General features: G+C 37.9%; 1 protein-coding gene across 2 annotated transcripts; it reads right to left on the bottom strand.

The window, feature by feature from the left end:
• Positions 1 to 1,168: 1,168 nt before the first annotated feature.
• LOC306897652 (UDP-glucuronosyltransferase 2C1-like) lies at positions 1,169 to 9,662 on the bottom strand. Of its 2 annotated transcripts, none has more exons than XM_079462582.1 (2): positions 9,495 to 9,662; positions 1,169 to 4,065 (listed from the first exon to the last, which is right to left on the bottom strand). In XM_079462582.1, the coding sequence occupies exon 2, from the start codon at positions 4,058 to 4,060 to the stop codon at positions 2,465 to 2,467; it is 1,596 nt and encodes a 531-aa protein (XP_079318708.1). In that variant the 5' UTR covers positions 4,061 to 4,065; positions 9,495 to 9,662; the 3' UTR covers positions 1,169 to 2,464. The 2 variants fall into 2 exon arrangements, with proteins under 2 accessions (XP_079318708.1, XP_079318709.1); XM_079462583.1 differs by lacking the exon at positions 9,495 to 9,662 and adding an exon at positions 4,573 to 4,637.
• Between the last annotated feature and the right edge of the window lie 2,385 nt (positions 9,663 to 12,047).

Below are 12,047 nucleotides of genomic sequence, written 5' to 3'. Positions count from 1 at the left end.
GTTGAGTGAGTTCCAAGTTTACATTACAAGACTGTTTTCTCCACTTGAACTGCGATTAGAAAACTGACGTTAGAAACTGCTAATTGTTTGGATTTGTAGATGAGTTAATGTTGTTGTGTATATAATATAAACCAATACGGAGATTAAAACATGAATTCTACAACTAGCAGTTTGCATTGGTAAGGAAAAGCAGCCGTAACGTTACCAATGGTAATGTTTCATTTAGCCTATAAATAGAATTTAGTGTAAATGGCAGTTCACATTTTAACGATTACTATAAAGAACGACGTAAAAGAAATCGTGGTGTGTTTATTTATGTGACGCGTATGAATCGGCAAGCTGGCAAACACGTCCCGGACATGAGCGTGCCTCCAGCCTTCAGAGAGAGCATCCAGCCTCTGCTGTCATATTTTGCATCTGCAGGTCATCTACGTTCATTTTAATGACTGAGAACACTAAACATAACGTAATTATAGTGTGAACAGCCCTTTACTACTCTATGGATTATGTAAACTCATTTTCTCTTTCATTTGCAAAAGTGAAACAAGTTGAAAATATACATTGTAATGGGTGCTGCATACTGCCATTGAACATAAGTCATACAATGCATTAAAGTTGTATTTAACCCCAAAAAACTAGATATAATAGACTGTGTATCGGCTCTTTAGAAATCAGATTATAAGATCAGAACAAACATATTTATTCTGAAATGTAATCTATCAAATGTTGAAAGACTCACAAACACTGCTTTGTGAATTCTGATTTAAATGAAAGAACTCTATATTTTGTTGTGTGGTTTATCGTACTATTGATAACTTTGTACACAATATTTCAATTTAAGACCTGTTACTTACAAAATGGAGAAGCTTCTGATTGTTTAAATAGCATGCACACTTGTTCATATTTGTAATGCAAGTTGTAATATTGTTTTTCATTCTTACAGAACGGTGCTCATCACAAACCCAATCACCTGTCGGAGAGAGACATACTGCATTTGGAGGCTTCCAAAAGTGATTATTTTAAAAGACATTAATGGATGACCTTGGAAACCTAACACATATATGATATATGCTCCGTTATATGTAAAAACATATATAACAAATATTTTGTTAAGTTATGTGACCAGAAATGAATGTTTTGACTCTCTGTGTTTATTATTTTTGTATATACCTTATAGAAACTTTTCTATTTATGTCTATTTTGTAATTTTCTGTCACTACTTATTATATTAATATGTATTTGAAAAGCTATGAAATATTAAAACTGTGCTATGGAAATAAATTTGAATTGAAGATAAATTAATTTACTTATTTACAAAATTTGATATGTGCTTTCAAATATTTTCCTAGTGAGGTGAACACTAATATGTTAATTTAATGTATGATTTTGAGTCACCTGTAGATGTACAGTTTATTACAAGCATTTCAAGTGAAAAATATTATCTACTAAATAGTCTGTTCATAAAAATAAAAGCATACTTTAAGTAGTAGTTTACTAAGAATACACCTTTAAATATTGATCTAGTGAACTATCAGTATATCTGCAAGTTCACTTAAAGAAAGCTAACAGGCATACTTAAAATAAATCTAGTTTACTGCGAGTAAACTTTTAAGTGTACTTTTATAAATGATAACAAGTAATGAACTAGTAGACTACCAGCACACCTAAGAAAACCTACAAGTATGCTGGGAGTCTATAAAGTGTACCTTCATAGACTAAACATGTGCTAAAAGTATTGAACTAGTAAACGATCAGTTTACCAACAAGTTTACTTGGAGTATTGTTCTAGAACAAATGAAAACTTAAATGTAAACTTGCTGTGTACTCAAACGTTTACCACTGTTACACTTAAAGTCAACTTATAAGTATAGTTCTATAAACTAAAAAGTGGGCCAGTTTAGCCCCAAGCGGTATTCAATTAGTACACTTTCAAGTATACTACTTGTCCATTAATATTATTACACTTACTACATACAACCTAACTTTGCTCAAGTATACTTCTTTTTCTGAACCCGACTGAACACCTTTGAGCCAAACAATCGTCACCCAAACCCATCAATGACTTGAGGGGTACAATCATTTTGGACCTTCCTAAACTGTTGCTACAAAGATGGAAACAAAATGGTTTAATATGGTATTGTATGGTATAGTTTTAATATTAGTTGTAATTGGAATAAATGTGTTTATTATAGTGGGGCGTCCACATAATTTTCTCCATATAACGTTAATAGGTTTATACAATATTTATATATACTAACAATACAGAACTATGTATAGGGGCCATAGCGTAGCACAGCTAGTACTGATTTGGCACACAGTCAAGATCAGAATTACAAATGAACTGAAACAAACTAACTGATGTTAATCATTCCTTACCTAAAACACAATTCATTTTCTCTCATCCACATGCCCAGAAATTGTGTATTGCAGACCCCATCAGTAAAAACTGTTTCTATTTAAAAAATCATTCTAGTTTGTTTTTTGTTTTTCTCAAACATATTCTGCAGCATAAATATCGAATAAGTGCATATGTGATCAGGGTTATGAGCATCACAGCAGACAGCAGGAACAGTATGACATCAACAGAGTGATAGGAGTACCAGGGCATTTTGTACGACTCTGTGCGTAGATGAGCGGCACCTTTGTGCCTCATGACAAACTCAATCCAGAAGATGGCGTTGTCCAGAGGTTTGACTGGAACATCTTTGTGAAGTCTTGAGAGTCTCTGCATGTTCTCCCGGTAACTGGGATCATAAAGAACCTCTTTGACGGCTTCAAGGAAAGAGATCTTATCCACTGTGCCAAAGTCAATGTTCTTGGCTACACCCTTGACTCTCATCTTTGAAAGATTATCGGGCTGGTCAAAGATCAGCCCAAATCCAATGATTGGTACCCCGTGATAGATGGCTTCTTGAATACCGTTGGTTCCACCATGAGCTACAAAAGCTCTGGTTTTAGGATGACCAAGAAGATCATTCTGAGGCATCCAGTCCATTAGCAAGGTGTTGTTCCCCAGTGCAGATGGTCTCCTTCCTTTATATCTCCAGATGACCTTCTGTGGAAGTTCTGCAAAAGCTTCAGCAACGGCCTCGGCCACATCATCAGGAAGCTGACCAACGAGAGTTCCCAAAGACATGACGATGACGCCATGATCTCCAGAGCTCTGCACAAAGTCCTCGAGATCTGCTGGAAGAGGCTTCGATGGCTTGCACTGAAAGCCACCTATGTAGACAATGTTTGGCATAGTGGGCCGTGGAAACTCAAAAATAAAATCAACCCTGTGTAGCCACAGATCAGCGCCTTGAATTAAGCTGAGGAAGGATACTCCGGGTCCAATAAACTGTTCACAAAGTCCATTATAATATTTACCAAACAGGACGGTGCCCAGTGTTTCATATACAAAGTACATTAAAAAGTTTTTCACTCTTTCAAAGAAGGTCATGCGATCTGATAACTCCAGCATTGGTAAGGGCACGTAAGATAGCGGTGAAGGAGCTATTGCAAAATGACCTTCATTATACATTGTCCAACGGACATTGTAGACGATGGGTAGTTTCAGATAGTGCCCCAACAGGACACCTCCAAACAACAGTGGATCCGTAAGCATTAAATCATACTTGGCCGCTTTGAAGGACTGCATTAACCCCTCGTCTTCCATCATATGTTTTATCATCTTGCTTTCAGTTTCGGTGATCTCAAAAGTAGTTTGCCACATCTCGATCTCCATGTTCAGTCGAGCCCACGTGGAGCCGTCCCTTTTAATCGCCATAAGTCTGGAAGCAAACAACTCGAAGGATTCTTCATCAAACCCTCCAGGAGAATTCACAGTTATGGACGTGTAGTGAGATGAGAATTCTTTGATGTACCAGCTATCTGACATCCGGATGACTGTGATGTTGTGACCTTTGGCGTGAAGGGCCTCGATCAAGATGTTCATGTTGACCCAGTGACTGCCGTCCACTGCAAAGACAAGAACTTTCCAACTCTGAACAACCGGGGCAGTCAACACCAGGAGGGTTATGATGATTTGGCAACACACCTGAAAAATCGGTCCCTTCATGGCCCCTGTGGTAAAGCAAGGTAGCGAGAGTGATCCACTAATGACTTTTCAAAATCATTGCATGTGAATCATAATTTACTACATGTGGCAACAATTTAGCTGTCGTTCAGACAAGATATTAACATGCAAATGTTTTATGTTAGAAAATAAAACAGTAAAATGAACTAAAGACATGCTTTTCTCATATACAAACAAGTTAAACATTTGCATAACTCCATGTCATTTCTGTTCATCTAGCTCCAATACTATGAATTAATGTAACAATTGAGCAATTGTCCGTCGATAAAACAACTACATTCTTTTACATTCAAACAAAAATGGAAAATGTTATGCAAATTTAGCATTATTCATTAAACATCCTTTAAGAATACTCGTTCTTTTTTCACTGTAAACCTACTAAAGAAAGACTTTACAGTCTGAAAACTGACAGGCAAATGTGTGACAGTAATATCTAGAGTTTTTCTTTCTTTCTGTCTATATGGCATTTCTACCAAAAAAAATCATAGTCTTACCCAGGTCAGTATTTGTAGAACGTGAGCACAGTGGACAGAGTACAAGCACTTTTTTTTTCCTCAACGTGCATGACAAACATATTCTATTTTATATGAGGGAAAGTTCACTTTACAATCCTTAAAGGTACAAAGGAGAAGTCGGGTTAATAAGCTACGCTTCCACACTTCAGCTATTCAAGACAATATCATACGAAGAAATCATTTTAAATATTTGTACTAAAATGTATGGGGGAAAAATGGCAATACTATATCACTGTGATATCAAACAAATGCTTAAAGGAAATGCTCACCTCAACATCAAAACTGATTTATTTTTTACTCACCCACATGACGTTCGACATGTTTAAAGACCTCCCGGCGTCTTCGAAACACAAATATAGATATTTTATGTTTCCAGGCCTCCTGCTAGACATCTTGGTTATAGTTCTTGTCAAGTTCCATAAAAGTACTAAATTGGTCCGTCCGCTCATAGTGGCTCAGCTGAATTTTTTGAAGCGTCAAGGGAACGTTATGTGCGAAAACAAACCAAAATAACGACTTTTATTGATATATTCTCAAACCGAATGTGCATGCGTCTTGTGAAGGCACACCATAGACTGACAAGACAAGAGAGCTTGCCCCTGCTGCAAGACCAAGGAGAATATATCGATCAAAGTTGTTATTTTGGTTTGTTTTTCGCACATAAAGTATTCTTGTCGCATCAAAATATCCTTTGAGCGGATGGACCAATTTAACAATGTCTTTAGTACTTTTCTGGACCTTGACAACAACTATAACCAAGATGTCTAGCAGGAGGCCTGGAAACCTAAAATATCTATATTTGTGTTCCGAAGACACCGGGAGGTCTCAAAACATGTTGAACGTCATGTGGGTGAATAAAAAATAACTCAATTTTGTATTTTGAGATGAACTTTAAGTGCCAAGTTTAATGCAGTAGCTAGAAGCACAGGTTTATTACGTTATGCAATAAATTCTGCTAATCAATTTACAAAAGTACAGTAGGAAAATATATTAACAATACAATTTGATTTCTTGATTTTTTTAAATCCCTAAAGGGATCATCTGAGACGTCCACAAACAAATCACTTTGTTAACATTCCACAGACTATATAACTTTGCATTCTCCTTCTGGTTTCTAAAATACAGCTGAAATGACAGCGTTCCTCATTTGTAAGTAAAATAAGAGGGGATAAAAGTGTCTGCAAAATGAATTGACGTAAAAGTGACTGATCTGGCTATTACCTGGAAATAGGTGTGCGTATGGCCCATTTCATTTCAGTTAACTGACAAATCGGCACTATAAAATACGAAATAGTACTCTCGAATTCACAGTTTCCCCCAGGACGTGGTGCAAGCAACACGATTATAAAGCAAAAAAATTGAACATTTCACATTTGCTGAAACACAGAAAGGGTCAATTTACAGATCCAGTCACAAGCGACGGCAATAAATACTCTTAAAAAGGCTCCAATTTTTTTTATTTGACGATGCACATTGATCCGATCACTTGAACCACGTCTGAAGGTGGTCAGAAAGGCATATAACCACATTATATTGGTAGGGTAAATGCTAATGCACCCAGACAACATTAAAGGACCGCCTACTCACATAATGTAATTATTACGGCAAAACGGTTTTAAACTTTGCCAGCTATGAACGGCTTTAATGTGAAGTGATAAATGAAATCAGACGCCCTCCGCTAAGTAAAATCTGATCAGTTGTGGTCACAGGAGACGCATTCTGGATCTCTCACAGATGATCATCCGACAGATATAAACAGGGTAAATGCCATAGTAAATTCTAGGCCATTTTAATGAACTAATCTAAAAACACATCGTAAAAATTGTACCCATTTAAATTCCACTTATTTATCTTATATATTCATCTACATTCTTATATTGTATATACAATCTTATATTGTTTTTAAGTACGGGGTGAATTAGGAGACAACCCTTGAGAGGATTTATGCGTGCGACAGTGTACTTACTGTTTTACATAACCTGTGTGTGGTGGACATGATCCAAAATCAATGAAATTACACAGAGCATATGCAGGTCATCATAGTAAAAAGGGTTCACAAAGAAGTAAAAAAAAAATAGAGTCATTTCAAGGGAAAAGCAAGGCACTCCTGGGTCAAGGAAATATTTGAAGAGGGGATTGTAAATTGTAAAAAGCGCAAACTGCAGACCTGCTTGTATTTTAGTAGCAAAGTACATCCCTCCGATATTCTGAATGATTTATATCCAAGAACTTCAAGTTTACCAGTTTAACCACAAGCTTCAATGAGGAAAAGCTGACATTTAAATAAGGAGAATTCATGGTTATATTTAAGACTTGGGCCAGTGAGCAGTTTTTCTATTGATTCTAGTGATCAAATGTCTTTAACATACAGTATCGTTTTGTTTTTGCAAAACATGTTAACTGCACTTGTGCTACTACACTGCAAGCACATCTTCATTTGTAAATTCCAAGGTGCCGGTATAAGGGGGCGGCAAGTAAGTTCGGTGGGGAGAAGTAACGCAATGTGCAATATCTGAGAGGTTTTCTATCCAATATTTAGATGTTTTGAAAAAGCGCATAAAAAAGTCTAAATAGAAACAGACACGCAAAGATAATCTCAGATTTATCAAAGTTCAAAATCTTAGTTAAAATGCGCCTTAAGTTGATGGTTTCCATCCAAAGCTGCGAATTTAGCTTATGTGCAAAATTGAAAACATTTTCGAATAGGCACCGTTTCCATCCAACAAGTCAACCGTCCCTTCCTTATCAACTGCCACTAAATATCAGTAAGAAAAGTAAGAGAGAACTCAGTGAATATAATAATTTTCTGAAATTCTCTGAAAAGCGACGATTGGCCAGTTCACTGTGTGTAGTGATTGGTCGAATACTGCATGTAAATGTAACGCCTCTTATAAACCGCGAGTGCTCCGGCCCTTCTTGATTAAACAGTGTTACGACATGTCTCGTCGCGACTCAACAGAGACAATAAACCCCGTTATAAACACGACATTTGTTGCCTCTAGTTGGAACATACTGCGCCTGCGACGGTTCAATCAGATTTACAAGACCGACCACCTTACTTGCGTTTAGATGTGGGGGCGTTCTCAGTCAAATAGAGTTACGAACTGACGTTGATTTGCCGGGGTTTCAGGCAGGTCTGGGTGAGCATTCGCTTCTAGATAAAATACATTTTTTGTTCCGACACTTACATTTTGTCATTTTACGTGTCTAATACATGCATGGGCAACTTATAACTGAAAAACACATATTTCCAGCAAATCACCCCTTTAACCAGAGTGATGGAAAGCCGCTTAGTGTATTGTAGTAATGATGATGATGTGAACATATGTGCATGTACAGAAATAAAACACAGCTTTGAACATTTTTGTAGAATTCAGAAGCTCAAGGGTTAATTTAAATTACACCTGCGGGTCAGGTGGAGGCCGTCGTGTATAACATAGGCAAATAATGCATTTAATCTCCCGTATTTCATCAGTTCTTCTGCGTCTCTACGCAACATTCGTCCATCAACACAAATATATTAATACGACAATTAACAGGGATAGGGGAAATCGGTGACAACATGCTGCTGAGTTTTGTTCAGCGTGTGAGGCGCAGCGCTCCACAAATAAATTCATGGAAAGAAGACGACCCCTGTAAGTTTTCTTCGTTTTGCAAAAGCACAATGTTACATTTTTTGTGCAAACTATGCAGTTTCTAATGACGTACTCATAGTCATATCTGTTTGACATCATCACAGAGTTTTTGAAGTTGTTTCTACCGTTATAAGCAACACCTCAAGCAATTGTACAGGTGCCTTGTGTTCACATAGAGCGCGAATGAGGCGTCAAAAACGCGCTATTCGCGAGTAGTTGGACGCTTGAACGTTTTGTGTTTACTCGCTTCATTCGCGCGTGAAATTCACTTCATTCGAATCACTAGCGTCATTCACGCTATTCGCGAGTGAAATTCTCTTCATGAAAATGTTTTTACAATTTACCGGATTCTCCGACCTCCTCACTCACTTTCTTCCAAGCAAGATCCTTTTTATTGCTATTTTTATGAACACGTATCATATAGCTCCGGGTGTCCACACACGGAGATGAGCTTGTCCTCTATTTTTTATTTCTGCCTCTGCTCGCTACGTCGTCTACGTAACTACTAGAGCAGGCGCCTGATTGGTTAACGCGGCGCGAATTTTCGCCAAAGTTCAGATTTTTCAACTCGCGCGATTCGCGCCGCCTCATTCGCGCTATTCGCGCCGCAAGCGCGTCTATCGCGTCTTTGCATTGACTTAACATGTAAATCACTCGCGCTTGACGCCTCATTCGCGCTCTATGTGAACACAGCATCTGACAGCCTCTTCATTATCAAAATAAAACAGTTATTGTCATTATTATTATTATACATGCTTTTTAATTAAATAAATGCACGCAACAGGTCAACACGAACGTTTTCCATTAGCGCTCGAGGAGAGGGATCGGCCAAATGAGCGCAAATGAAGCCCTGGAGGTGGCGCAACCGGATCCGGATTCGGCTCGTTCCGTTACAAATTAAGCCACTGCAACCTCCGTCCTTCCGCTCCCACAATAAACAATAAAGAACCTTTCCCTGGGAAACTGAATTACTGAGATGCAGTTCAACTTTACAATTTACTGACACAAAAACGTCTAATGTAAAAGTACAAAACTTCATCCTAAACTTCATGAAGAGAAAAACACTAATACAGAATGCTATATCTACATTGTTCAATAACACGAACTAAAATCGGTGCTTTAGCCTATTCACATCTTCTGCACTGAAGTCAGCTGGACAACGTTACATGTAGCGGTACGAAACTTCTCTTAAGTTAACAATGTATCGGTATAAAGCACAAAACAAAGTAACTGTGTTGCTGTAGCGACCACACGTCTTATACTCACCGGATGAGAGATTTCCACAAGAACGCTTCCAACAAGGAGTCAGACCCGCAAAATGTCACCTGAATAATGTCAATAATATGAGTTAAACATTCGCGGTTAATGTTTCGTCACAGCTCGCCGCGTGAGGTGTGAGTGGTTTTGTGTGATGTTCCTCATGTCTCTCTGTGTGGGGTTTACAGGGACACCCCCTGTTGGATTTAAACCATATGACACGCTTGTAATGTAAAGACAACAGTATGGGTGGGTCTGATTTGTTAAAGGGTCGCAGCTTTTAAATCAATTGTACCAAAAGTCTAGGGTCATCATTCTTTACATTGAAGAACAATAGAGCAAAACTATGGAAGAACACAAGTGTGTGAATTATGTTGTAAGAAAGAAACGTCATACTTCAATTCCTTCATACATGATACAATTTGAGCATCTTCAAAACATCCATCCTTTGACTAGAATTAGTAAAAGAATTCATTTTATTTCCCACGTTTTTTGAGGTGTCACTCTTAATGCTTTTCCAGGTATGATAATAGTTATCCATCGTATTGTCAGCTTATTATTTGGGCTTATTTATGTTATTTAATACATTTCATGTATAACGTTTTTTAATGTAAGAAATGAACATGTTATATTTTTCTCCACATCTCATTTCAGACACCCGCATAGATCTTGAAAACATTTAAGTCAGATGACCCTAAACTTTTGCAACTTTACCTGATGAGCGAAAATGCACCATATACAAAATGTGAGAGAAAGACAGATAGCATACATTAAAAAATATTTTAAAATGTTTCGCCAATTCTCTGAAAAAAAAACTTTTTGAAGAAAATGTAAAGGTGTTTGTTAACTAAATTTAAAGCATCAAAAAGAAAAATGTTTTTGATGTATTCGTATTATTCGTAATTCACTTTGGGACAGCCCATCGCAAGCTGTCATCAATATTGCATTTCATGATGATCTCATTTCCATTCTAATATCTTGAAATAATGAAGTATAGCCCATTTCTGGCTATGTGATAGTATCACCTGCAAAGCCTGAAATTCAGCTGGCATCCCTAGCTATCAATTAAAACAGCATGATCTGAGGTAACCCCTGTTGATTAAAATTCTGCTGCTGTGTGGAGGGTCCAAACGGCGTAAAATTGGTTGGAGGCGGGTGGTTGATGCTTTATTTGTGTACTCCACAAGATCCGATGCATCTGCGTGTGCTGTTTACCAGAGCACCGCGTCATCCTAAAATGATCTTTTTTGTGCCTGCAGAAGTTTTAGCATTGATGCATTTTCTTGCAGATTACCTTTAGGAATAAAAGAGAATTAAGAAATGAGAGTTGAAAGTCAGGATCTCCTACGCCTTTAAGTTGCACTTGTGCAACATGAATACTTACAGTTAGGGTGTGTCTCACACATTGTGTACTTTACACATCCTTACTTCCCGTCTTTCTGAAGCATTTTACCTCCCTGCAGGCTGAGGCTCGCTGTGCTGAATACGTGCTTCACAAGGCCGTGTCTGGAATACAAATGCATATATAAATACATAACCATCGGGTAACTCGCCCATTGATTTCTGAAACAGGTGATGCAACCAAGAGGTGCTTGAAAGAAATTGTACAATGCTGCGCACAAACAAACACGTACACATTTGGACACAAACATTCGCTCACTTCTGGCACAATTATAGCACCCGTTCGACCAAACGTGTGCTTTCGTGGTCGTCTGTTAGGTCATTGAAACCAGGTTTGATGATTTCTGACTGAGCCGGTGCAATTTTCTGCTTTTCTGGGTCACTGCAATGGGATGGCCGCGAGGCGAATACATATGAGTTTGTGTGCGGAAAGCGTAAGAGCAAACAGTGCATTCACACTGTATGCATTCTCTTCTTCCCTATTCCTGGCTCCAAACAACACAAGGAACATTAAATCTGTGTATTGGCTAGAGTTTCATTGGCTTGTGATCTGTCCTTATGTATAAAGAATGTGAACCTTAGCAGCGAAACACACATCCGCTTGCCTTCAGCGCTCTGGAAAGCCATTCGTAGAGAGGCACAACCCACTGTGAACTCATTAACCTGGCAATTCACTTGAAATAAGTTTATCTACATTATATAAGGTCACGGCAAAGATGGCACTAATGTCCCACAGTATGTCAAGCTAATTGCATCGACAGACACCTCTCCATGATTACTGCATTCATTTAATTAACACCAGTTAAAAGGACAGAGGAACACAGTTATTGAATAGCGGGACATGAGGGAGAGCCAGAGAAAAAAAACTGTTTATACTGATATAAATGACACCTCAATAACCTCTATTTTATATTTGTTTAGATGGATGGAAGGATGAGTGCCTGCACTGACATAGAGTTTGTTTAGGGCCTACTGTAAATCTTACAGTAAACTTCAGGGTGTCCCATTTGTTTTTTTCTATAGTATACACACAGTTGATATCTCAAATTGCATATCTAATTGATGACATCTCGTAAAAGCAGAGGGAGGGAGGGAGGGTGGGTGGATGGATAGAAATGGGGGTGTCCCATTTGTTTTTCAAATTGCATATCTTATTGATGA

This window comes from Barbatula barbatula (assembly GCF_947034865.1).
Source record: "Barbatula barbatula genome assembly, chromosome: 8".
Lineage (NCBI taxonomy): Eukaryota > Metazoa > Chordata > Actinopteri > Cypriniformes > Nemacheilidae > Barbatula > Barbatula barbatula.
Note: the sequence above shows the minus strand (reverse complement) of the source record. Positions and strands in the feature narration are given on the sequence as shown.